The 23,475-nt window shown below is 32.5% G+C and overlaps 1 protein-coding gene and 1 long non-coding RNA gene across 3 annotated transcripts; one reads left to right on the top strand and one right to left on the bottom strand.

Annotated features, from left to right (window-relative positions):
• LHCA6 (PSI type II chlorophyll a/b-binding protein (Lhca2*1)) lies at positions 1-15,784 on the top strand. The gene is made up of 5 exons (XM_011622566.3): positions 1-274; positions 1,689-1,853; positions 3,066-3,103; positions 12,013-12,527; positions 15,591-15,784. Exons 1-5 carry the CDS (start codon positions 228-230, stop codon positions 15,606-15,608), a joined length of 783 nt encoding a protein of 260 aa, XP_011620868.1. The 5' UTR covers positions 1-227; the 3' UTR covers positions 15,609-15,784.
• LOC148779351 (uncharacterized) lies at positions 10,632-19,400 on the bottom strand. Of its 2 annotated transcripts, none has more exons than XR_016046059.1 (2): positions 19,202-19,400; positions 10,632-11,217 (listed from the first exon to the last, which is right to left on the bottom strand). It is a non-coding gene; the product is annotated as an uncharacterized LOC148779351 (long non-coding RNA). The 2 variants fall into 2 exon arrangements; XR_016046060.1 differs by lacking the exon at positions 10,632-11,217 and adding an exon at positions 18,284-18,586.
• Positions 19,401-23,475: the final 4,075 nt, after the last annotated feature.

Raw genomic sequence — 23,475 nt, 5'->3', positions numbered from 1 at the left:
AAGCTGAATGATAGGTTGAAGAGGCTAAATAATGTGCTCCTTAATGTGCACGTAATCTTTTGGTTTGGTTTTTTATAAAAATAGAGGGAAATGAGGCTTGGAGCCCAATGGTTATGTGACAATTGTCGAAATTCTATTGGCTATAAAAGAGCGGACTACGCATCGTTTAGATAAGCCATTGTCCAATAAAAAGTAACTCCGCCAAATTTGGCGAAGCTCCTCTGCTCATGGCTTCTGTCTTATTGGCCACCAAAATTCCAATTCCACACACAAGGTTGGTGCACCTAACTCTTCTTAATTTTTTTTTTTTTTTTTCTTTTTTTTTTTTAAAGTTATTGTGTTCAAATGTTCTTAAAAATTATTGCTGCCATTAGACCATTTGTAGCTATATGCATTAGGATCCTGATTTATATATCTTTCAGTCGGATAAATAAGAGAATAGAACCATTTCTTCTAACTCTTTTTCAAATTTGATATATTAATTTTCACTGCTTAATTGGTTTGTAATGGAATAGCACTGTCTTTCATAAGAAAAATTGAAATATAAGAGGTGGCAATGGAGCAAGGGGCATAGTTGTTTCAGCATAATTTGAACAATGAATATCATAGTTAAATTTAGGGCTAAATTTTGGCCAAATTGGTAATAGACATGATCACAAGATCAAGTGTGGCAGCTGAATTCGACCCAGGTAGGCCTCATTCATGTGAAGCCACCTCCCTCCCCCTCTCTCTTATGGAGTAGTTTAGCAGCAGGAGTCAAACTTGAGATGTAGTGTTGCAATCATGAACATTACCCATTTGTTGAATTCTCGCCCTTTCATAGAGTGCATACATTACTAGAACATGATGCTAGTATTCTAATTGATGCGGTCTCATATGCCTGCGGCGTTGGGATAATTTTAAATTGCACGTCAAAACCCTACTGAAAAATGCAGTTCTGACATTAAAACCTCTTGGTGGCTTACAACTATGTTTCCACCCTTCACTATGGAACTTTTTTTTTCTTTTTGTATGTTAATATGGACTGTAAGAATGGAACTATGTATTTCATGTTGTCACTTGATTCTTTTTTATTGGAGTCGGTTCCATTCTTTATTATAAAATTTGAAGCTCCAAAAGTGGTGCAGCTCTTTTTTATTAGAGTCGGTTCCATTCTTTATTACATGATAAACTATTTATTAATGCTTGAAGCATGTTATTCTTAAGGTCCATGTGATATGATAGATTTGGAGTGCTTGAAGCCGTATTTTTTTTAAGATCCATGATTGGTGCGGTCGATAAAATGTATTTGCAAGTTTGACTTCAGAATGATAGTTTTCAACAAGAATACAAAGCAGTGGCCCTGCAAAAGTAATTTCCTTATGCTAATTAATAACTAGGTTTTTATATGGGTAGGCATGCATGCCTGCATCCCATCTACACCGTCCAACTAAACTTAGTTGGATGTGCAAGGATGTGGTGCAATCTGCAGTGTTCAACTAAGTGGTGCAAACTGCAGTGTCCAACTAAGTTATACAGCATAATCACCTGGGTAGGACAGGGCAAATCTAAATTAGACACCTTTTTTAGTCAAAGCCTGGATCCGATTTTTGAAATAATAAACGTGGCTAAAGTTCCTTTTGTTACACATATGCTACTTGAAAAACTAACTATTCTAATTAGTTTGGTTTGTATTTTTTCTTACATAGGGGGTTTGGGGACACAGCTCTCCCATATGAATCACCTTTATGTCTTAGATGTAAAAATTGGCGTGTTTTGGCAACTAAAGGCGTTTCCAGCATTTGTGAACCCCTCCCACCAGATAGGCCTCTTTGGTTCCCCGGAAGTTCACCTCCTCCTTGGCTCGATGGCAGGTATTTTTGCATAATTGATTCTCCATAGTTTAAAAAAGGCTTTGATGATGATGATGAGTTTTTTATAGTTTAATATATTAGGTGTCAAAGAGTTTGAAACAAATTTCTGATGAAAAACTTAGTGTTCAAAAAAATGGATCGGTTGGACAAATCAGCTCGCTTGAAAACCAATATGGATCAACGGTCTAGATCATTGGATCGGGGTCTATATCAGCGATCTAGTCTGACAAGAAGTGTTATATCATTATACAATGATACTTATTGTCTCCCTATATATATAATTAATATATATGCATGGAGACAATATATAATTAATATATATGCATGGAGACAATGAAGTTCTCCATATTCTATAGCCCATGTTTTATTATGTGACTCACATGACATCTGGTTTAACTACCCCCATTAAATTAAATTTTTGCATTAGGAATCACTCTTGATGGCAACGATGAGGTCAACTCCAACTCTTCTTGCCAACTCAACTATCCCACCTCCCCCTTATAAACACCCAACACACATTGCACTCTCTCCATCCATAAACAAAAATATTTACAAATATTCATATTAGTTTTAAAATATTTATTTAATACAAAATGAGAAGAATTGAATATTTCCTCTTTCTTTGAGGTCCACTATGGTGCTCAAATAAGCGCATGAGTTTTGCCCTTTTTTTTTCCTAAGAAAAATAATAGGGATTGCACATAATGGGACTACCTTTTGTATACAAAGGTCAAAGATACCCCAAGTCATCTGATATAAAATTAAACAACTAGGATGTTATTTCCCCACAAAGAGTTTTAAAAAACGTTTTCTAAATCTTCAAGCACAATAACTTGTACAACCCAGCCACTCATTTTAAATCTAACGGTTAAGGATAATTGTTCTCTTTGTACCAACAATCGTATTATATATGCGATTGTCTATAAAGAGATCATTTATCTTTAGTACAAGGAGGTCACAACTATTCTCATTCATTAGATGTCAAATTAGACGGCTTCGAGTACATCATGAAGTCTGAAAATCTTTTTTTGGGACTTTACTTCTATTTAATGACACTCTTATAACTGCCTATTTTGAAATTTAAGGTACAAGAGTGATTATAACCTCTTTGTACAAAAAGTAAATAGTATATTTGTATACTTTTTCATTATATATTTTCCCAAATATTACAACATCCACTAAATAGCTTGGCTTTTTCTCTATTCATTACAGCCTCCCAGGAGATTTCGGCTTTGATCCCCTCGGTTTAGGTAAGTATTATTGTATACTATTTTTATTTGATACTTTTTTCCGGATTTAATGGTTAATATACCTATTGAAAGCTTGAAATACGATAAAATGTGAACCTTTTCTATTTGAAATAACCACCGCAATAAGAGATACAACTCCCAACCATTCTTAAAATGCGCTAAGCAATACTTGTATAAGATGGTATACTATATGATCAATTTACTTCTGGTATAAAAAAGTCACAATCACTCGTCACTGAAATTGGATGGCTAGAGGGTTCTATTGTCTGGATTCAAAATTTGCGAAAATTTTTCTAAAACTTTCGATTAGGAAATGGCACATTTCTAGTCGCCGAATCTCGTATGGCAACAACTTAAGGTGATTGTGACATTATGTTAACAAAGGTAAACTAGTCCTATTGGTATGCTGAAAAAATTTCTTTAAACTATGTTAAGGTATCCTAAGGACTACAAAAGTTATATAGTCACGAGGGCCATCATTGTCAAATGCCAAGGTACACAAAACCTTTACTATAAATCAGCTCGTTACGATACAATGCCATCGGGTTTTTTATCATCACCTGGACATACGGTTGAATGCATCAAGTTTTCAAAATATATCTGCCTTTAAAATAGTATAATGGGAAAGGTTTCTATGCTTCCCCTATTTGAGATATATATTTCCCCTTCATTCAGCCGTTCAATTTAAATCAAGTTAGCCATTAATCATTTAATCTAGATCCAACACTTCAAAGTATTTTATTTTTAATTTTTTTTCTACAAACTATATGAATATGAAATTTGATACGTGACATCATTTCAATGGGACGCACCTAAATAAAATATTAAAAAAATATTTGTGATAAAATACAATGACCAAAATACCTCTGAAATTTTCAGGTGTACTTTTGTCATTTTATTTTATTGGGAATATTTTTTAAAATATTTTTTATAGGTGCGAGATCAAGAGAGGATTAGACTCCCAAATTTTCATGTCAAAAATTTTTGTATAAAAAAAATTAAAAATAAATAATATAGAGGGTGACATTGTGATTATGGTTATCTAAGCCGTTCATTTAGAATAGACGGTTGGATACGAAAAGTATAGAAGTTCTATAGTATAGGGAAAGCATAGAAAGCTGCCCATGTGTAAAAGCCTATATATCGTATTTCAAAATTTCTAAGAAGAAATCATTCTATAGTCCATTACAAGTCAATTGAATCCATTATTCTTGAATCCAAGGTTCATAATCTTGTCTCGGCCAAGGTACTTGGCCCTTGCTGGGTCTGAGTGGACTCGGCTAAGTCGCATACAACCGAAAAAAGGTTAAAAAATGGTTTAAAAAATTTCTAATAGTTAAAAATACAGATAAAATAAATGAGGCAATAGAAAGCAGTAGAAAATTAAAAAGATGAAAAAGATCAATAAAATATAGATTTTGTTGAAATTTTGATTTGGGTTTTTAATATTTGAAAAGAAATTAAATAAAAAATATGAAAGTTCTCGAATCATCTTAAAAACTACAAAAAACCATATAAAACGTATTTCTAACAAAATATAGTGGTGTTTCCCTAGTTTCTACTTTTTTTCTATTGTTTTATAGGTTTTACTACATTTATTAGTGTGGGACAAGTTGCAATAGATTTTAATCTTTTTTCTAGTAGGTTTAAAATTAAAAATGAAGGGTAGGACGTCTTGAGGTACCTCAACCCCATTCCCGAAAAGTACCATACCCCTCGACAATGTTTTTATTTTTGCTTCTAACATACCTTGACATTGCAACAATGACAATTGAAGAGTAATGTTACTGACTCCCCAACAATTAAAAATATCCTACACCTTACCAATATCTTTTATGGAAAAATATCCATTTACCTTTCGTACAAGATGATCATAATTAATAGTGATAAGTAGATGTGGAATTAGATGGTAGCATTTATTTTATTCACTGAGTTCAAATTTCAATTTTTTTTTTTTCAAACTTTGTGATACACCCAAGCTATAAGATTTAACATCGGATGATTATAAATAATTGTGGCATTCTTATACCAAACATAAATGATCTCATTTTATACAATCTCCATCTTTTATTTTTACCCTAAAACACAGTCGATTTTGGGGTGTCAAACAACTCATGTGCCCACTCTGATTTTCAAGGTTATTAGGACTCAAGAGCACGTTTCAAATGGTTGCAAATATATTTACGTCTTAAATCCATAAATTTGGAGCTCTATACTTAGTGTAGATCTTATGCTCTTTCAAGAACCGAAATGCAGATCAAAGAAAAAATAGTACAAGATGAACCATTCAAAGCTCAAAAGTTTCCAAATTCACGAGATTTGTGGTCAACAACGTGACAGGATTTGCCCGAGTTCACTCCGACTCCGGTGTGTAACTCTGCGAGGCCAAGTCGCCTCGAGTTGAGTATTTATAAAAAATCTAAAAAAAAATGTAAAAAATTTAGAAATTATTGTATAATTTTTTAATATGATTTGGATTTTTATAGGAGAGATTAAAGCATTTTTCTATAATCCTTATTTCTCTCTCTCTCTCTTTAAAAGAAAAAGTTTATATAAGTGCGAGGCTCTCCAAGCAATTAAATTATGGTGCACCTCAAAATTTGCGGTTTTGATGCCAAAATATCCTCAAATTGATCATCTCAACCTCAAGATGTATGGACATGAGAAAAAAATGGATTTTAAGTTTTAGAAATAGTGCATCTGGTAATGCATTTTTGGATCGTCAATTTTCAAGATTTTCAAGTTTTTATAGATTTGCTCGATCTATACTAGTTTTTAAGCTTGAAATGTTAGAATTAGAGAAAAATATATATATTAAGGCTATCAGAAATATTTCTAGTATTGAAACCACATTTCTCAACACTGTTTGAAGGTGTGTTTTACTTTGATTGTTTAGAACTTCGGCTTTATACAAACCGCACCCTATTTTAAATGTCCCAAGCTGTCTGTCAATTTTTTAAGGGTGCAGTTTGCATACGAATGCATCCGTAGGTGTAGAGGTCAGGTGCACTTTCAAATCTTATCATAGTATATAATTTTGATGTAAAATGTTCTTAGGATTACCTCAAAATCTATTTTTATATCTAATTATAAAATTTTAAATTTAAAAAATGGTTAAAATCAAGTAGATCTATAAACATATGAAAATCTTGAAAATGGATGGTGTAGATAATATGTTGTAAAATGCACTATTTCTGAGACTTAAAATTTTTTTATTTTTCATAGTCATACATCTCGATGTCGAGATGATCAATCACATGGTTTTTTCACATTAAAACTCCCTTTTCCGATGGATTTTTGAGGGGCATCCGTAGTTCTACATTATAAGGTAGCATCCTTATATAAACTTTTTCCATTTTTAAAGGAAAAAGTTTGTATAGAACCGAGCTTCTAAACAATCAAATTGAGCCTACCTCAAAAATTTTACTTGAAGAAGTTGTTTTGGTGCCCAAATATAATTTGATTATCTCAACGTCAAGATCCATGGACATGAGAAAAAATTGATTTCAAGTTTTGTAAATAGTGCATCTTACAATGCCTTTTGGACCGTCAATTTTCAAGTTTTTATAGATCTGCTCGATTTACACTAGTTTTGAAGCTTTAAATTTTATAATTAAAGATGAAATTATATTTTAAGGCTGTCACAAAAATTTCCAGTATTGAAACCACATTTATCGACATTATTTAAAGGCGGGCTTTAATTTGGTTGTTTAGAGCCTTGGTTCTATACAAACCACATCTTTTTTAAAAAAATCCATTTTCTCTATTTTTTAAAGATTATTTAACTTTTTTTTTAAGGGTAATTATTGTTATTATACCTTAATTTTAAGAAAATTGTAAAAAAAAATCCCCCAACTTCCTAAAACCTCGCCCACACATTTTTTCCCAATTTTTGGCATTTTCAGGATGAAAATACCCTTTACGGTAGTCTTTCTACCGTAATGCATTGCGGCCATTATAGTAATTAAAATACCATTATAAATAGAGATAGAATTACGGTACTTCTAGTACCGTAATAACATAAACATCTATTACAATACTTTAATTACCATAATAACATAGAGTATTAGCATTAATTAAAATATCGTAATACTTTAAAGTAGTATTACGGTGATTTAAGTTCCGTAATATTGCCCAACTCAACACGAAAGATTTGTTACTCTCTCAAGCGTACTATTTATTTACTCTCTCGACAAAAATCCACGTTAGCGGTAATTTTTCAAATCTCAAATTTTTAGGATATAATCTCTACTTAATTTTTATATGGTTCTCAAAATTTTAGAACAAATGCACGCTTAAATAGGTATTTTTGAGTGAGGGAGTAGATCCACATCGTACTCCCATGGGAACATAGATTTTTTGAAAAAAGTAGCCCTCATATTAGTTTTGGTTTGAAGCTTTTAACGTTTTACGATACTTACTTCTATTACCATAATACTTTAAAAGCTTCAAACCAAAGCTAATATCAGGGCTACCCCTTTCAAAAAACCTATGTTCCCATGGGAGCACGATGTGGATCTACTCCCTCGCTCAAAAACACATATTTAACCGTGTTTTCGTTCTAAAATTTTGAGAACCATATAAAAATTAAGTAGAGATTATATCCTAAAAATTTGATATTTGAAAAATTACCGCTAGCATGGATTTTTGTCGAGGGAGCAAATAAATAATACGCTCACGAGAGTAAAAATATTTCAATATTACGGTACTTAAATCACCATAATACTACTTTAAAGTATTACGGTATTTTAATTACTCTAATACTCTATGTTATTACGGTAATTAAAGTACCATAATAGATGTTTATGTTATTATGGTACTAGGTATTTTAATTACCGTAATACTCTATGTTATTACGGTAATTAAAGTACCATATTAGATGTTTATGTTATTACGGTACTAGAAGTACCGTAATTCTATCTCTATTTACAACGGTATTTTAATTACCGTAATGGTCGCAATGCATTACGGTAGAAAGGATATTTTCGTTCAAAATATTCTTGAAAAAAAAGTGTGGGCGAGGTTTTGGGAAGTTTGGGGTTTCTTTACGATTTTCTTGAAATTAAAGTATATTAGCAATAATTTCCCTTTTTTTAGTTTAATTTTATTTTACTTTTACTTTTTTTTTTTTCTTTTCCAAATTTTTTCCTATTTTTAAATTTTTTTTATAGCCTTTTTGGCTCTCTGTAGGACTCGGCCGAGTCCTCATACACACCTAACCGTCACATTGTTTACAACTTTACATTATACTGCTGGGTTGATCCTAGCGATCTATCGAAAAATTAAGTGATAGCATTCTATACGAACGTTTCAATAAACTCTAAAATACAAATTTTCATGATTTTGCAGTTAACAAAAAAAATTAAGTGATAGCATTCTATACGAACATTTCAATAAACTCTAAAATACCAATTTTCATGATTTTGCAGTTAAGAGCTAGCAACAGGACCCAACAACCCAGCTAACCTACCCAAAAATTGTAGAAATGCAACTATTATACCCAAAACCTATAGACCCACAATTAGTATTTCACGCATTATAAAATTTACAGGCAAATAAAACCAATAAAAATAATCGTGTTTAAGAGAGAGAAATAAAAATGATGATAAAAATCACAAGAAGAAAAAACAAAACACGTGGATACGGGTATTTGGCACGGGCCCATAAACACAAAAAAAGAAACAACACCCACAAAGGCTCTCTCTCTCCGATCTCAAAGACCAAATGTTTTCATTAACAAAATTCCTTCTCCATCGATAAGAAAATTAAACATCCTTGCTGCCTCAAAGATAACTTCTTTGCTTTCATCTTCTTCTTTATAAAAAATAGGAACTTCATTAAAGATGTGGTAACCCCTGACATCCGATTCATCAAAGATTAACAATAAGCACTTCATTAAAGATGTGGTAACCCGTGACATCCGATACATCAAAGATGGGGTAACATGTGACATCCGAGAATGATGATTGCAATTGAATATTCAAAACTATACGTTCTTCATCAAACTTAGGTAGATCGACCTCCCAACTATGAGGAAATAGATAATTCTTCCAACCATGAGGCTCCCAACATTGAGGATTGGAATTGAACGAGTCAGCTCTTCTACTTTCTTTCTCAAACCTTTGATGTCTATCTTACGGTGAGGTCAAATGTTTCATTCTCAATGGATGGATTGAGCCCTGATAATCGGTCATAGACCTTGTCAATGAGCCATGAAGCCAATCAACAAATACCATGAGCTATAAGAATTGACTACGCTCTGACACCACCTAAAGATAATTCTAAAACCAATGCCTTCTACATGTTAATTTCTAAAGATCTTTCAAAATATTTCCTAGAAATAAAAATGGTTTCCTAAAATAAAAGATAGCTCCGTCCTTTTTAAGGACTTAATATATTCCTTAATCTATTCCTACGAAACAACCCAATCTCATATTTCTCAATGTAAAAATACGCACCTACCAAAAGGACCTACAAAAAATACGGTTTAACTTTCTTAAAGAATTTGGACCTTATTATTTAAAAAAACCTTCTAATAAAAATGGATTTAATCAAACTAACCAAACAATCCTATTTTTAATAATTAACTCTAATAAATAAAATAAAAAATTTTACCCAAACTCTAAAAATGAAATTAAAATTTGTAGCCACCAGATTTTGATCTGCGTTGAAGAAAACTTGATATCGAGTTTTGAAGTGTGCTAAGATCAACTTTGTATTAGTCCCGCCACCTTCTTCCATCTAAATGTTATAAACACGATCTTGGAACATGTGGGTTTCAATCCAAATATTGTAAACACGATCTTGGAACCTGTAAGTTATTGCGATGATCAAGACACAATGACGATGCATTGAAATTTTGAAATCCTCGAGAAAAAGAACGTTGTATGTGGATTTTTTAGCCACATCCACCTGCAAAAATTGCTTAAACTTCGCGTGACACGTCACGTATGCTTATGTTTCTTTGTTATACATCTCCACATGCTGCTTCTGTTTTTTTGTTATACATCTCTATAGGCTCAATTTCCTTTAGGATCAACTCAATATCTAAATTCTCCACCTTGCATGGTAAGTGCTTCTTTTGTCATACACTTAGAACTTGCTTCTCTAAAAGACCCTAAAAAAAAGGAAGCCATTAGTCTACATTAAATCCTAATAGGGATGACGTCACGTGAACTTCTTTATCCAAAAGATATGGATAACAATTGAATCTAATACTTATTAAAAAAGGATGGACTCGTTATATTTCTAAAAAAAGAAAAAGAAATAACTAAAAATATCTAAAGAAGAAATATCAACCCGTTTTTTATGCCACCTCACACAGTTTAAAATTTACCGGCAAACATTACGATAAAAATAATCATGTTTAAGAGAGAAATAAAAATTGTGAAGGTAACCATGTTTAAGAGAGAAATAAAAATTGTGAAGAAAATAAGAAGGAACAAAACATGCAGATACGAGTATTTCGGCACCGCCCATAAACACAAGGGAAGAAACAACACCAACAAAAGTATCTCTCTCTCTATTATCTCAAATATCAACTTGTTTTTATTAAGAAAATTTGCTCTCAATCGATAAGAAAATTAGATATCATTGATGCTTCATGGATAACTTCTTTCATTTCATCCTCTTCTTTATCAAAAAGATGAACTTCAATAAAGATGAGATAACCCATGACATCTAATTTAGCAAAGATGGGTAACCTGTGACATCCGAGAATGATGGTTGCAATTGAAGATCCAAAACTGCACGTTCTTTATCTTCAACTGGTTCTTCATCAAACTTAGGTAGATCAATCTCTTGACCATGAGGAAATAGGTCATTTTCCGACCATAAGGCTTCCGACACATACCGTTGGAATGGAACGGATTCTCGAAATGGCATCCGACTCATTACAGCCATCATAGTGTGTCAAAGCTAGTTTTTGCACCAGCACAGTGCTTGCGCTTCTACTTGCCTTCTCAAACCTTTGATATCTATCTTAAAGAGAGCTCAAAGGCTTCATGCTCTTCTATTTGCCTTCTCAAACCTTTGATATCTATCTCAAAGAGAGCTCTGAGGTTTCATTTTCGCTAGATGGGTTGAGTCCCGATGTCACCCATAAACCTTGTCCACTAGCCATGAAACAAAGGGACAAACATCAGGATCCACAAAAATCGACTATGATACCACCTATAGATAATTCTAAAACCAACGCCTTCTGAAGGTTAATTTTTAAAGATAAATAGCCCTATTCTTTCCTAACTAAAAATAGATTTTCTTAAAATCTTACAAAATATTTTCTATAACAAAAAAACGATTTCCTAAAATAAAAGATAACTCCGTCCTTTTTAACAACCTAATCTATTCCTATGAAACAATCCAATCTATTCCTATGAAACAACCCATTCTCTTATGTTACAATGTAAAAATACACACCTACCAAAAAAACACAAACCTACAAAAAATACGGTTTAACTTTTTTAAAGAAATTGGACCTTATTATTTTTTTAAAAAAAACCTCTAATAAAAATGGATTTAATCAAATTAACCAAAACATCCTATTTTTAATAAGTATCCCTCATAAATAAAATTAAAATTTTCTATCCAAACTCTAAAAATAAAAATAAAATTAGTAGCCACTAGATTTTGATATGATGCCCATGCAAAACAATTTCTCTATTGATAATTTGCATTCTAATGACAAACACATTCTAATGTCAAACACATCTAATCCTAAAAAAGTTTTTTGAGGGAAGAGTAAGTAAATTTTTTATGTAAATTATTTTTTATGTAAATTATTGGCCTACTTCAGGAAGTTCACATTGCATAGTTGCATACAGGATAATCCCTAACCACCATGTATGGTATCCACCGTTCCTCATCTACCTGACTAGTAATCATGTCATGCCTCACCATATGAATTTCAGGATCGGACCCGGAGTCGCTTCGGTGGTTTGCTCAGGCAGAACTGATGCACGCACGGTGGGCGATGCTAGGTGCAGCCGGGATCCTGATACCTGAGTGTCTGGAAAAACTGGGCTTCATTGATGACTACTCATGGTACACAGCGGGAGAACGTGAATACTTTGCAGACACCACGACCCTGTTCGTGGTACAAATGATCCTAATGGGTTGGGTCGAGGGGCGGAGGTGGGCTGACTTTATTAAGCCCGGGTGTGTAGACATTGAGCCAAAATACCCAACTAAGAAGAATCCTAAGCCCGACGTGGGGTACCCTGGCGGCTTGTGGTTCGACCCTTGGATGTGGGGTAGGGGATCACCTGAACCTGTGATGGTGTTGAGGACTAAGGAGATTAAGAATGGTAGACTTGCCATGCTTGCTTTCCTTGGCTTCTGGTTTCAAGCTGTATACACTGGTGCAGGGCCACTGGACAACTTAGCCGCGCACTTGGCCGATCCCGGGCACGTGAACATTTTCTCGGTATGTACATTACTTTTATTTTATGGATTACGAATTTCCCATTCCATAGTTTTCTCTTTCCTTTTTGTGAAGAAAGGCCTTAAAAGTTTTACAATTATATGGTACACCACTTGGGCATCCATGTCCATTCCCGACGACAAATGCTGGAGATTGATTATCTTTAGGTGAATACAGGGGTGCAAATGGGTCGGGTCGGGTCAGGTCGGATCGTATGAACACCCCTAAGTGAATCCTTCTCATTAGGAAATATAGAATGCTTCTCATTAGGAAGCATAGTTCATCTTTATTTACCCAAAAATAGAATATTACTCATACAGTTGTTCCGTTGCTTGTACCATTGCTTGTTGCTTTCGAGCTATAGTTTGCTATGGTTAATCTCCGTCCATCATGGAGATATGAATGCCTAACCATTTACCCATGTAAGATGCAAGAAAGTAGGGGTGTTGTTAGGCTACTTCTTCAGTATTTTTTTAATGTACTTTTGGATACTTAAAAACTTCTACTATATAATATAATAACTTTTTTGTTTAGGCATATTTTAGGTAATTAATCATGGTAAGGTAGAAATTATTGGTAGAAAAAAAAGTATTCATAATCTATAGTTGGGAACAACATCACCTACATTCGATTTCACATCATTCACACGCCTTACCAGATCATTCATATGGAGTTTTAATTGCTTTCTAAATAATTAATAGAATATAGTGTTTTATAAAATATCTATTTTATCCTGCTTGAGAAAAAAAATACCTTTGGTCGAAAAGTTTTTTTTTTATTGCAAAGGGTAATAATGCTCTGGATGAATGTTGAGTAGGTTAAGTAAATATAAAATATCCAAATAATGTTTCAAAGTTATTGTTAAGCCAAATATTATCCCTAGGGGGTATATAGTTTGTTAGTTCAATTAGATAAAGCCGTCTTTAGGACTATTTCAAGACCCAATTCTTTGGTATGTCACCTCCTCAATTTAGAGACCAATATCAAATAAATATATAGGGAAAAGAAAAGAAAATCCATACACACTCTATATGTTCCTAAAAAAAAAATAGCACTTCAAAATCCCTTAAAGGGATTGTCTACAAAAGTTCTATTTATCTTTTGTATATAGAGGTTACAATCATTCATATCTGTTAAATTTCCAAATGGGTAGTTGTAAGAGTGTAATTGAATAGACACAAAGTTTCAAAAGAAAAAAAGTTATTGGACTTTGTGACTCGCCCCAAGCTATTAATTTGATATCTAATGGGAAGAAATGATTTTGACCTCCATGTACAAAAAAATAAATGATCTCCTTGTAGACAATCCCAAAATTAAATAGAGGTATTCCAATTTTTCTCTTTGTAGCCAATCCCAAAATTAAATAGAGGCAGTTCAATTTTTTGATAATTAGTTATAAGCATTCAAGTAGCTCAAATCCAAAAGTGTTTATTTTGAAGAAATGTATATTATGAGACCATTTGCTTTTGATACAAAAAAATCACAATAACTATTGGCCATTAAATTTGAAAGTTGGTAAGGGATGCATGTTTGACCAAAAACAAACTCCAAAATACAACTTCTCGAATGCTGTGATACATTTCAAGTTGGATTTCACATCCAATAGCTATGAGTGATTATGACCTCCTTGTAGCTAAAGTAAACGGTATTATTATATACAATACCTTATTTTGAAGATACTAATCTAATGATTCTAAACTACATCTCCGACACTCCTCCTAAATAGTTTTTTTGTCTATTACAAGCTCTATTGCAAAGTATTTTCCCTTATAAGTTAAGTCGTTTCCTCATTTTGACAAAAAAATTTTGGCTTTTAGAGTGGACATACTATGTTCCCATGGGAGCAATCTGTCCATTTGCCCTCAGGTAGAAAATGTACTTGAAAAAATCTTTTGGATGTGAAAGTTTAATATCCATTGAAATATGATCAGATGACTGTTCTTAGGAGGGAAAAAATGGATTTTGAACTCCTTAACGCTTCGATCTTGCTGTCCAAAATTTGGATGACGTATATTTAACTTTGGGATGCTATTTTTTCTGGCTCATAGAGTGTGCGTTTGAATTATTTTACTTTTTTAAAAATTGTTCTCTATGTTATAGAGGATAAATACCCAGAATATGGGCTCTAATTGAAGGTACGAATTGGAAAAGTATATAATGAGACCATTTACCTTTAGTACATGGTGGTCACAATTAATCTTGACTATTGGATGTGAAGTTGGGTGGCTGCATTTATTCTATGGACAGAACTCAAAGTTCAAATTTTTTTTTTTCGAACTTTGTGATGTACCTAAACTATCTAATTTCACATTGGAAGGTTGTAAGTAATTGTAACATGTTTGTACCAACGATAAATAGTCTCACTGTATACAATCCCATAATTAGCTCCCACATGCACTTGAAATCTTTTAGCTTTTATGGCTGATGCAATGTAATAGTATTAAAAAAAGGGGTAAGACTTGTTTAAGATGCCAACTTTATACTACAAGTGAGACACCTTAAATTTAGTAGGAAGATGTAGTTCCAATGCCAAAAACCTTATGATAGCTTGAAAATACGTATTAAACCCTAATTGTGAATTTTTTTTTAAAAAAAGAGAGCAGATCAAGTAGATATATAACACTTGAAAATCTTAAAAATAGACTGTCTATATAACTTGTTACAAGATACACTATTTTTAGGACTTAAAATTCTTTTTTTTTTCTTGGTGGTTACATCTTTCTCTTGATTGTACTCTCTACATGTAATTTCTCGGGTATTAATGAATCTCGGGTGTAATAAAAATTGAAACACTACCGGACAATTATGACCTTGCGATGAACTTTGGACAGTGATGATCATAGGTGAAATCATTATTCATTTTTGCCTATATACATTGGGAAGACTTTTCCTATATATATATATATATATCAAGGTCTAGATAATTAATTAGATGGTTTTTTAAGTTTGGAGCATTTTTTTTTATTGAATTTTTGAGATGCACATTATTTCTATAGTAAGAACTTTTTGAGTTCCTAGTTGTAAAGTTTTTACTTGTGAGGCTCATTTTGAGGTGTGTTTCTACAGGCATTGTCGTCCTCTTGATGGTTGGTGCTCCCTTCTCTCTCCATGAATCTCAATTTGGAAAAAACCATTCAAAATTTTCAATTTAGCAACTCAAAATGTATCTAACATGGAAAGTAACCCCTACTCTAAATGGTAAGGTTCTTGTGCGGCTGCAGTTTCAATGCTGCCGCACCTTGAAGCCCCTCTTGGTGATAGATTTATGACTTGAAAGTGTTAGTCCTCCATGACTGTGATTGGACCAACCTCTCTCTCTAACATGGGCATCTCAGGGAAATTATAAAAACCCCAAGAATAGGCTTCTCATTCGGCTTAACCCTAAACAAATTTATTTTTTTACTTTTTACCATAAATTTAACTTTTCTAACAAATACCTCTAAATAAAAAAAATTATATATTTTTTTTATGAAAATGCCCATAATACAGGACCGCCCCCATTTTATGCTTGACCGCATGCCCAATGTGCCAGATAGCCCCTATTTTGTATCAGACCGCACGCTTTTCAGAAGCCCAAAGTGCCGGACCGCCCTCGTTTTTATGCCAAACCGCATGCCAAAAGTACCGGACCGCCCCCATTTGGCGTCGGACCGCATGTTTTCTAGAAGCAAAGTGCCAAATTGCCCCCATTTTATGCTGGACCGCACACTCAAAATATCGGACCACATGCTTTCTAAAAGCAAAGTGCCAAATTGCCCCCATTTTGTGTTGGACCGTATACCCAAAATGTTGGACCGCCCCTATTTTATGCCGGACCCCCACATTTTATGCTAGACCACATGTTTTTCAAATGGCATTTTGGTCTTTATTTTACCTTTTTTATGACTTGGGGGTATTTGCTAGGAAAGTTAAATTTAGGGTAAAAAGTAAGAAAAAAAGTTTGGTTGGGGATAAGTTGCATAAGAAATCTATTTTTGAGGGTTATTTGTAATTTTCGCTATTATAGATCTCTCGATTTTTATGGACATTCAATTCATTAATCATTTTATTAGCTCCCACCTCTCTCTATCTATCTATAGCTCTCTCTATCTCTCTGAGTCAAAGAAACCTTAAATAATAAGGGATGAAGTTTTTATAGGGCCTAGGCTTTACGAAAAGAAAACAAAGCCTCATATCAAATCTTTATCCAAAAAGCACTTTTGGCATAAAAAATCTTCATGATGCCTTTAAAATTAATTTGCAACACCAATAATAAAATTTGAAACTTAAAAATTGGCACAAATCTTGAGGATCTGTGTATACTTATTTTTAGTGTGAAATTGAAGGTCTAATGATTGTTGCACTATACACTATTTTTTAAAATTTAAAATTTTAATTTTTTTGCACAATCATGATGTTCAAGTTCCAATTTAAAGGTTTTTCAACAGTTGAATTATATTTTTTTATAGTTATGAGGTGGGACTTTACTTATTTTGATAGGGCTGCTGTCCTAACAAACTATTTTTCAATAATAAGACACTTATAAACCTCCCTACTAGTAGAACAGCATGTATATATGCTGCCACGGGAGCATGTATTGTGCATCTACTCCCTCATTCAAACGACCTACTTGGAAGTATTTTATCAGTCTGAAATTTTGGAGACCGCCTGAATCACTTGATGATTAGTTTCAAAGAAAAAAAAAATTGAATTTCATGTTCTTAGATACTTATATCTCTCCTTTCAAAAATTATTTTTTAATATTCATATATTATTTATTTCTAGTACATTGAGAGCTTGGTTCAGAATCTTATGTACAGAGATTATTAGTCTATAGACTTCATACATCCCCAAAATTTGACGTCCTAAAATTACTCTAATATTGGGTTTTACCCGAGGGAATACATGGGCACTATACTCCTACACGAGTATACCATCTTTTTGGCAATAGTAGAATTCAGCAACCGTTGGATTTTAAGATAAAATGACACAAAATGTAAAAATTAAGAGAGAGGCCTGGGAAACCAATAGCATAGACCTGCATCAATGCACCTACAGTCAAATTTGAGGCTATTATGCTCTTGGCGCTTGGCAATGATAAAGTGAAAATCAAATGAAAATAACAATGAACAAAGTCAAAGACAAAGCAAAATTGGTTTTAAAAAAAAGAAGTTTATGCCCGTCTCACCTTAAGTATTTGTTGTCATCGTTTTCGCTACAAAAAGATTGTATTTTACATTCCTACCTCTTTTCACTTTTATTTTTCTCCAAAATACCCCCAATTGGAACTTTGAAGGTCTGAAGTGACAGCTGCTTCAGATTGAATTGATGATGAATTTTTTGCTAACTATGGACCTTCAACATTCACAGGAAACTTCTAATCTGATTTTAGACTGAAGATTCTAAATCAATGATTTCTTTACCTTCAGACAGTTATAAGTGGGAGTATTTTTTAAAAAGATAAAACAAAAACAAAAATTAGTGAGAATGTAAAATACAAATTTTTGGGGGAAACTATGATGACATGTATCCAGGAGGGTAGGAGGGTAGGTACGTAACTCCTCTAAACATTTGGGATCCGCTCTAGAATCTTGTTTTTCTATTCTTCTCTATTAAATATCAATCGGGGGAATGCCCTAGCTAACCATTACCTATTTTTCACTAGGCCCACGTTTCTCTCAAGAAAACATAGAAGATCAATATTTACGTGGTTTGCTATTACGTGTCTACATCCATGGCGAAAGCCTATGAATAATTACACTATGTAACTCATAAACATATAAAATGACTCTCTTGAAAAATTTTCCCCTTTAAGCCAGCAACATTTTCATCACCATCATCATCGTTATCGTCAGAGCTTTTTTCCAACTATTTAGAGTTTGCTATACTAATCCTGATATGCTATTCTACCTTACCAAAGGCCATCCTCTCAACGAGGCCGTAAGCCAACAACATATTCATGCCCAAAATATATCTATAAGTTACCCAAATTTTAAGTTGGGAGGCTTCAGCTCCCTACCCACGAGGATGAAGGTAACAACCCCACCTATACGAAAGAGCGAAGAACTAGGAATGAACTTAACCTGCAAATTATTATAGCCATAATTAATTATATGTTACATGTAAGTAATTTGTAAATTATAATAGATATATAATGTTATAATATATAATTAACATACATAATAATATATAATATTAGAAAATATAATATAGAATATTATAATACAATTTTGTATTATTGTATAGGATGAAGTTTCTTTATGTTCTATATTATAATATAATTTTATATTATTGTATAGGATGAAGTTTTTTTATGAAAACAAAATGAACATTCACCTCAAATCCTCATCCGGAAAACATTTTCGGTAACAAAAATCTCCATAAATGACTCTAAAATCAATTTTTTTTTAAAAAAAAAGGAAAAACAAAAAGTTTATCGGATTATGAGAACAAATCTATATATCTTTCCTAAACCAAATCAATTTATCATAAGAAATCTAATATCAGAAATCCACATAATCAATAGATTTTAGTAACATTTGATAAATAATCCACAAAAAACCCACAAAAAATAATACCAAAAACTTGAAACATTTGATCAATAAAAACCCACTAAAACATCCTCCATTTTATCTACATCAAGAGTATGAATACCCGAAAGCAAAAAACAATAATTAAAAAAATAAGGATGCTCAAACCTGGTTTGGAAGGAAAATCGAGAGAGTTGATGGAAAGTTGAAAGATCCGCAGAAAATTGTGAACAATGGAGTTCAAAATGATCTTGGAGAGATGATGGATGGATTGATGTTGTTCGTACCTTCAAGCCTGGCCAAGGTAATTGAAGCTTGAGGTGCACTCAGCCTGTTCACTCTTTCCCTTCAAGCAAGTAACAAGTGCAAAGATGGTATGGGCAGTGCTCCTTTTCTTGAGAGGAGAGTGAAAGCATGTGGGTTGTGGGGGGGCAAGATGGTAAATCGTGTAAACGAGGGCAAAATTAAAAAGGACACAGTTTCAGTTAATAAATGGAAAAAGTTTATATAAGGATGTAAGAACTACTGATGCACCTCAAAAATCTATTGGAAATGGTAATTTTATTGTTAAAAACCCTTTGATCGATCATCTCGCCATCGAGATGTAGGACCATGAAAAATTAAAAGATTTTAAGTCTCAAAAATAGTACATTTTACAACATATTATTTACACTGTCTATTTTCAAGATTTTCATATGTTTATTGATCTACTTGATTTTAGCCATTTTTTAAATTTAAAATTTTATAATTAGATATAAACATAGATTTTGAGATAATCCTAAGAACATTTTACATCAAAATTATATACCATGATAAAATTTGAAGGTGCACCTTACCTCTACAGCTACGGATGCATCCGTATGCCAATTGCACCCTTAATAAATAGTGTAAACAAGGGCAAAATGAAAAGGTAAAGGTTTCTATACACCCCTTATATTATAGAAATATATACTTTCCCCTCAACCACTGACCGTTAATCTAGATCACACTCCTCAGAGTATTATATTTTTAGTTTTTTTCTACAATTTGTATGAATATAAAATCTGGTACGTGCCTTCTCAATGGGATGCACCTAAGAAAAATATTAAAAATAATTTTTTAATAAAATATAATGATTAAAATACCCTTTGAAATTTTGAGGGGTATTTTTATCATTTTATTTTATTGATAATGTTGTTTTTATATTCTTTACAAGTGCGAGTTTAAGAGATGAGTGGATGCCCAAAATTTGGTATCAACATATTTTGTAAAAAATTTTAAAATAAAATAGTGGAGGGATGTGACAATGTGATTGGGGCCATCTCCACCGTCCATTCAGAATAGATGGTTAAATAGGCGGAAGTATATAAGTTTTATGCAGTAGAGGAAGCAGAGAAAACTTGCCCAAATGAAAAAAGGCATAGATTCTATTAGCCTATGTAGAAATGAGTTCCCTCTTAAAAATCTATTTTTGAGATGAATTTTTTGACCCAATTTCAAGTACATATAATCTTTAAATGGAAATCATGAATATGGAAAAATAAATAAATTCTAGAAATTAAAAATAATAATTTTATAAAAAAAATATTTGGGTCATAAGTTTCAACTGTGTTTAGATTTGAACCCCCCATTTGCATCCATCTTAAAAATGGATGCTTTATACCTCAAGGAATGCAAATGTAGACATGCGTCCCTCGATTCATGAAACAATATATTTTTTTTTTGACAATATTATTAAAGCTTTATTAATCAATCAAAGGTTACGGTCAATCAGAAAGGAAAAACATCCGAAATAAATAATTTTCCAGTGAAAAATAAAGCAAATGAGGTAAGAAAGAGTTTGGCCTTGTGGGGAAAAAAGCAACTAGTAAGGGATGGGTCTGTGGAGGGGAGGCCTCTCACAATTGTGAGAATCCATGGTATTTGTCCTAAATTCCTGATAAGAAAAGAATGATGACTAGGAAGCTTCGAACTTATTCACCCTAAAACAATGTTAACTTGACTTTTGTAAGAATTTATATAACATGGGCTGTCACCCCAATCTAAATTCGATTCAAATTGTCGATCTAACGATCCAACATAGATCAGTAGGTAAATGATCCGCCCTATTGATCCGAAATTTTAAATGTGGATTATACTATCCTAGGGTTAAATGTCACTTTGTAGGAAAAAAAGGTAAAAGGAGAGGGAGACTTCATATTCCTTATGCCCTTCAAGCACATTTGCTGGGTTTTCTTTACATGTTTTACTTTGGGCCCCACTATACCATTGGAATACTATCTATAGTGTGCTTTGGGAGAAATACTAACACTTGCACCATTGGACAAAAATCAAACATGGGAATACTACCTCGAATCTCTTAAAAAATATATTCTCTTGGTCTCAAATTTTGGAATTCACATTCAAATCATTAGATAAATATTTTTATAAAAAATATATATTACAATTTAAGTTTGGAAAATAGTTTTATACGGTTGCAGCACTAACAAAATCAAAATAAGTAACGCCTCACTTCATAACTCATCAAAAATTACAATTCAAGCGTTGGAAAACCTCTACATCAATCGTCTTAGCTTGAACATTATGGTTGTAAAAAAAAACAAGATTTTAAACTCTAAAAGTAACGTAAATTGTAACAAATTATCTAGACTATCCATTTCACTCGAAAAATAAGTGTTCATAGATCCATAAGATATATATATTTTTTGAGTTTCAAATTTTATTGTCGGTATTGGAAATTGATTTTAGATCCATTGTAGTTTTCCCATTACCAAAAGTGCTTTCTAGACGAGGATTTGATATTAGGCTTTATTTGTTTTCATAAAGCCTAGGCCTTATGGAAACTTCATCTCAAACAGGAAAAAGTTCATATAGAGCTGGGGCTCTAAGCAATCGAATTAGATTCCACCAAAAACATTTCAGTGGAAGACATTGTTTTGATGCTCAAATTTACCATCTCAACATCAAGATGCATGGACTGAGGAAAAAAATGAATTTCAAGTTTTGGAAATAGGGCATCTTGTAACGCATTTTTGGACCGTCAATTATCAAGATTTTCAAGTTTTCATATATCTGCTCGATCTACATTATTTTTTAAGCTTTAAATTTTTTAATTAAAGATGAAAATATATTTTAAGGCCATCACAAAGATTTCCAATATTGAAATCACATTTCTCGACACTATTTGAAGGCACGCTTTACTTTGATTTTATTTTGAGCCTTAGCTCTATACAAACCGCACCCTCGTATATAATGAGACCATTTACATTTGGTACAAGGAGGTATTGGGTGTGGTTTGTATAAGATTGAGGCCCTGAAAAATCAAAATAAGGCGCACCTTCAAATGGTTAGGATCTCACCCTTATAGAAAACTTTTCCTTGATTAATACTGTACCTGTACCTGTTTCAAAATTCATGAAAACATATCTTTGATCAGGTCTTCTATGTTAAGGTAATTATAAAAACTATTCCTTATTTTTTAAAATATTTGAAAATACTCAATTTTTTGAAAACCTACATACATACCTACTTTCTTACTGTTTGTATTTTTTTTTTTTTACCAAACCTACCTTCCACATGTTTTGAATGTAGATTTTTTTAAAAAAATAGATATGTTTTGAATTTCTAGTAATTTCACTAAAAATAAATAATATGCTGTATAATTCATCTCTTGTAGATATAAACTTCCTTACCGTACTTGAACACCCACTATTTGTATCAATTTTGGATCCAAATTTGTAGTGATCCACGATCTCCAGTATGATGATGACGAATATAAAAAATAAAATACAATAAAATAAAAAATTAAAATATTTTTATTAGAATATTTTCCAATCCATTAGATGGGAATCTTAGCGGTAGATGTCTACCTTAAATATAGACGTTAGTGATTGAGTAGACAAGTCACACTCATTAAATACTTAAGAAATATGAGCTGTTGGATGTCCCCAACGACTACTAGAAATTCCTTACATGCTAAGAAAGTAGAAAAAAACTTTATATCAGGTATCGTCCTTTACTGTACTAGTAAGCTGCATCTTAAAAAGCAACTTGAGAAGGTTGTTTCAGGCTGAAAAACCTTGAAATGGATTATTTTGATATTGAGATTCATATACATGAAAAAAAAAAAAAAAAAAAAAAAAATTTATAGTCTTAAAAATATTTATTTTTTAATAAATTATTTGAACCATTTATTTTCAAGATTTTTAAGTGTTTATAGATATGCTTGATCACCACCATTTCTTAAACTTCAAATTTCATAATCAAAGGCAACAATAAATTTTTATATCATCGCAAAGCTTTGCCAAACGAAAACTGTATTTCTGGTATAGTTTTGAGGTGCACATTACTTCAATAGTATAAGGTTGAGACCTTACACAAACCTCACCCCGAAGAAAGTGCCATTTAAGAAAGACTGGCCATGACTTTTAGGCTATAAATGCGCGCTAAAATCGAATAATCGC

This window comes from Amborella trichopoda, chromosome 12 (genome assembly GCF_054954075.1).
Source record: "Amborella trichopoda isolate Santa Cruz 75 chromosome 12, AtrichopodaSantaCruz75HAP2 v2.0, whole genome shotgun sequence".
Taxonomy (NCBI): Eukaryota; Viridiplantae; Streptophyta; class Magnoliopsida; order Amborellales; family Amborellaceae; genus Amborella; species Amborella trichopoda.
This window is presented reverse-complemented; position numbering and strand designations above follow the sequence as displayed.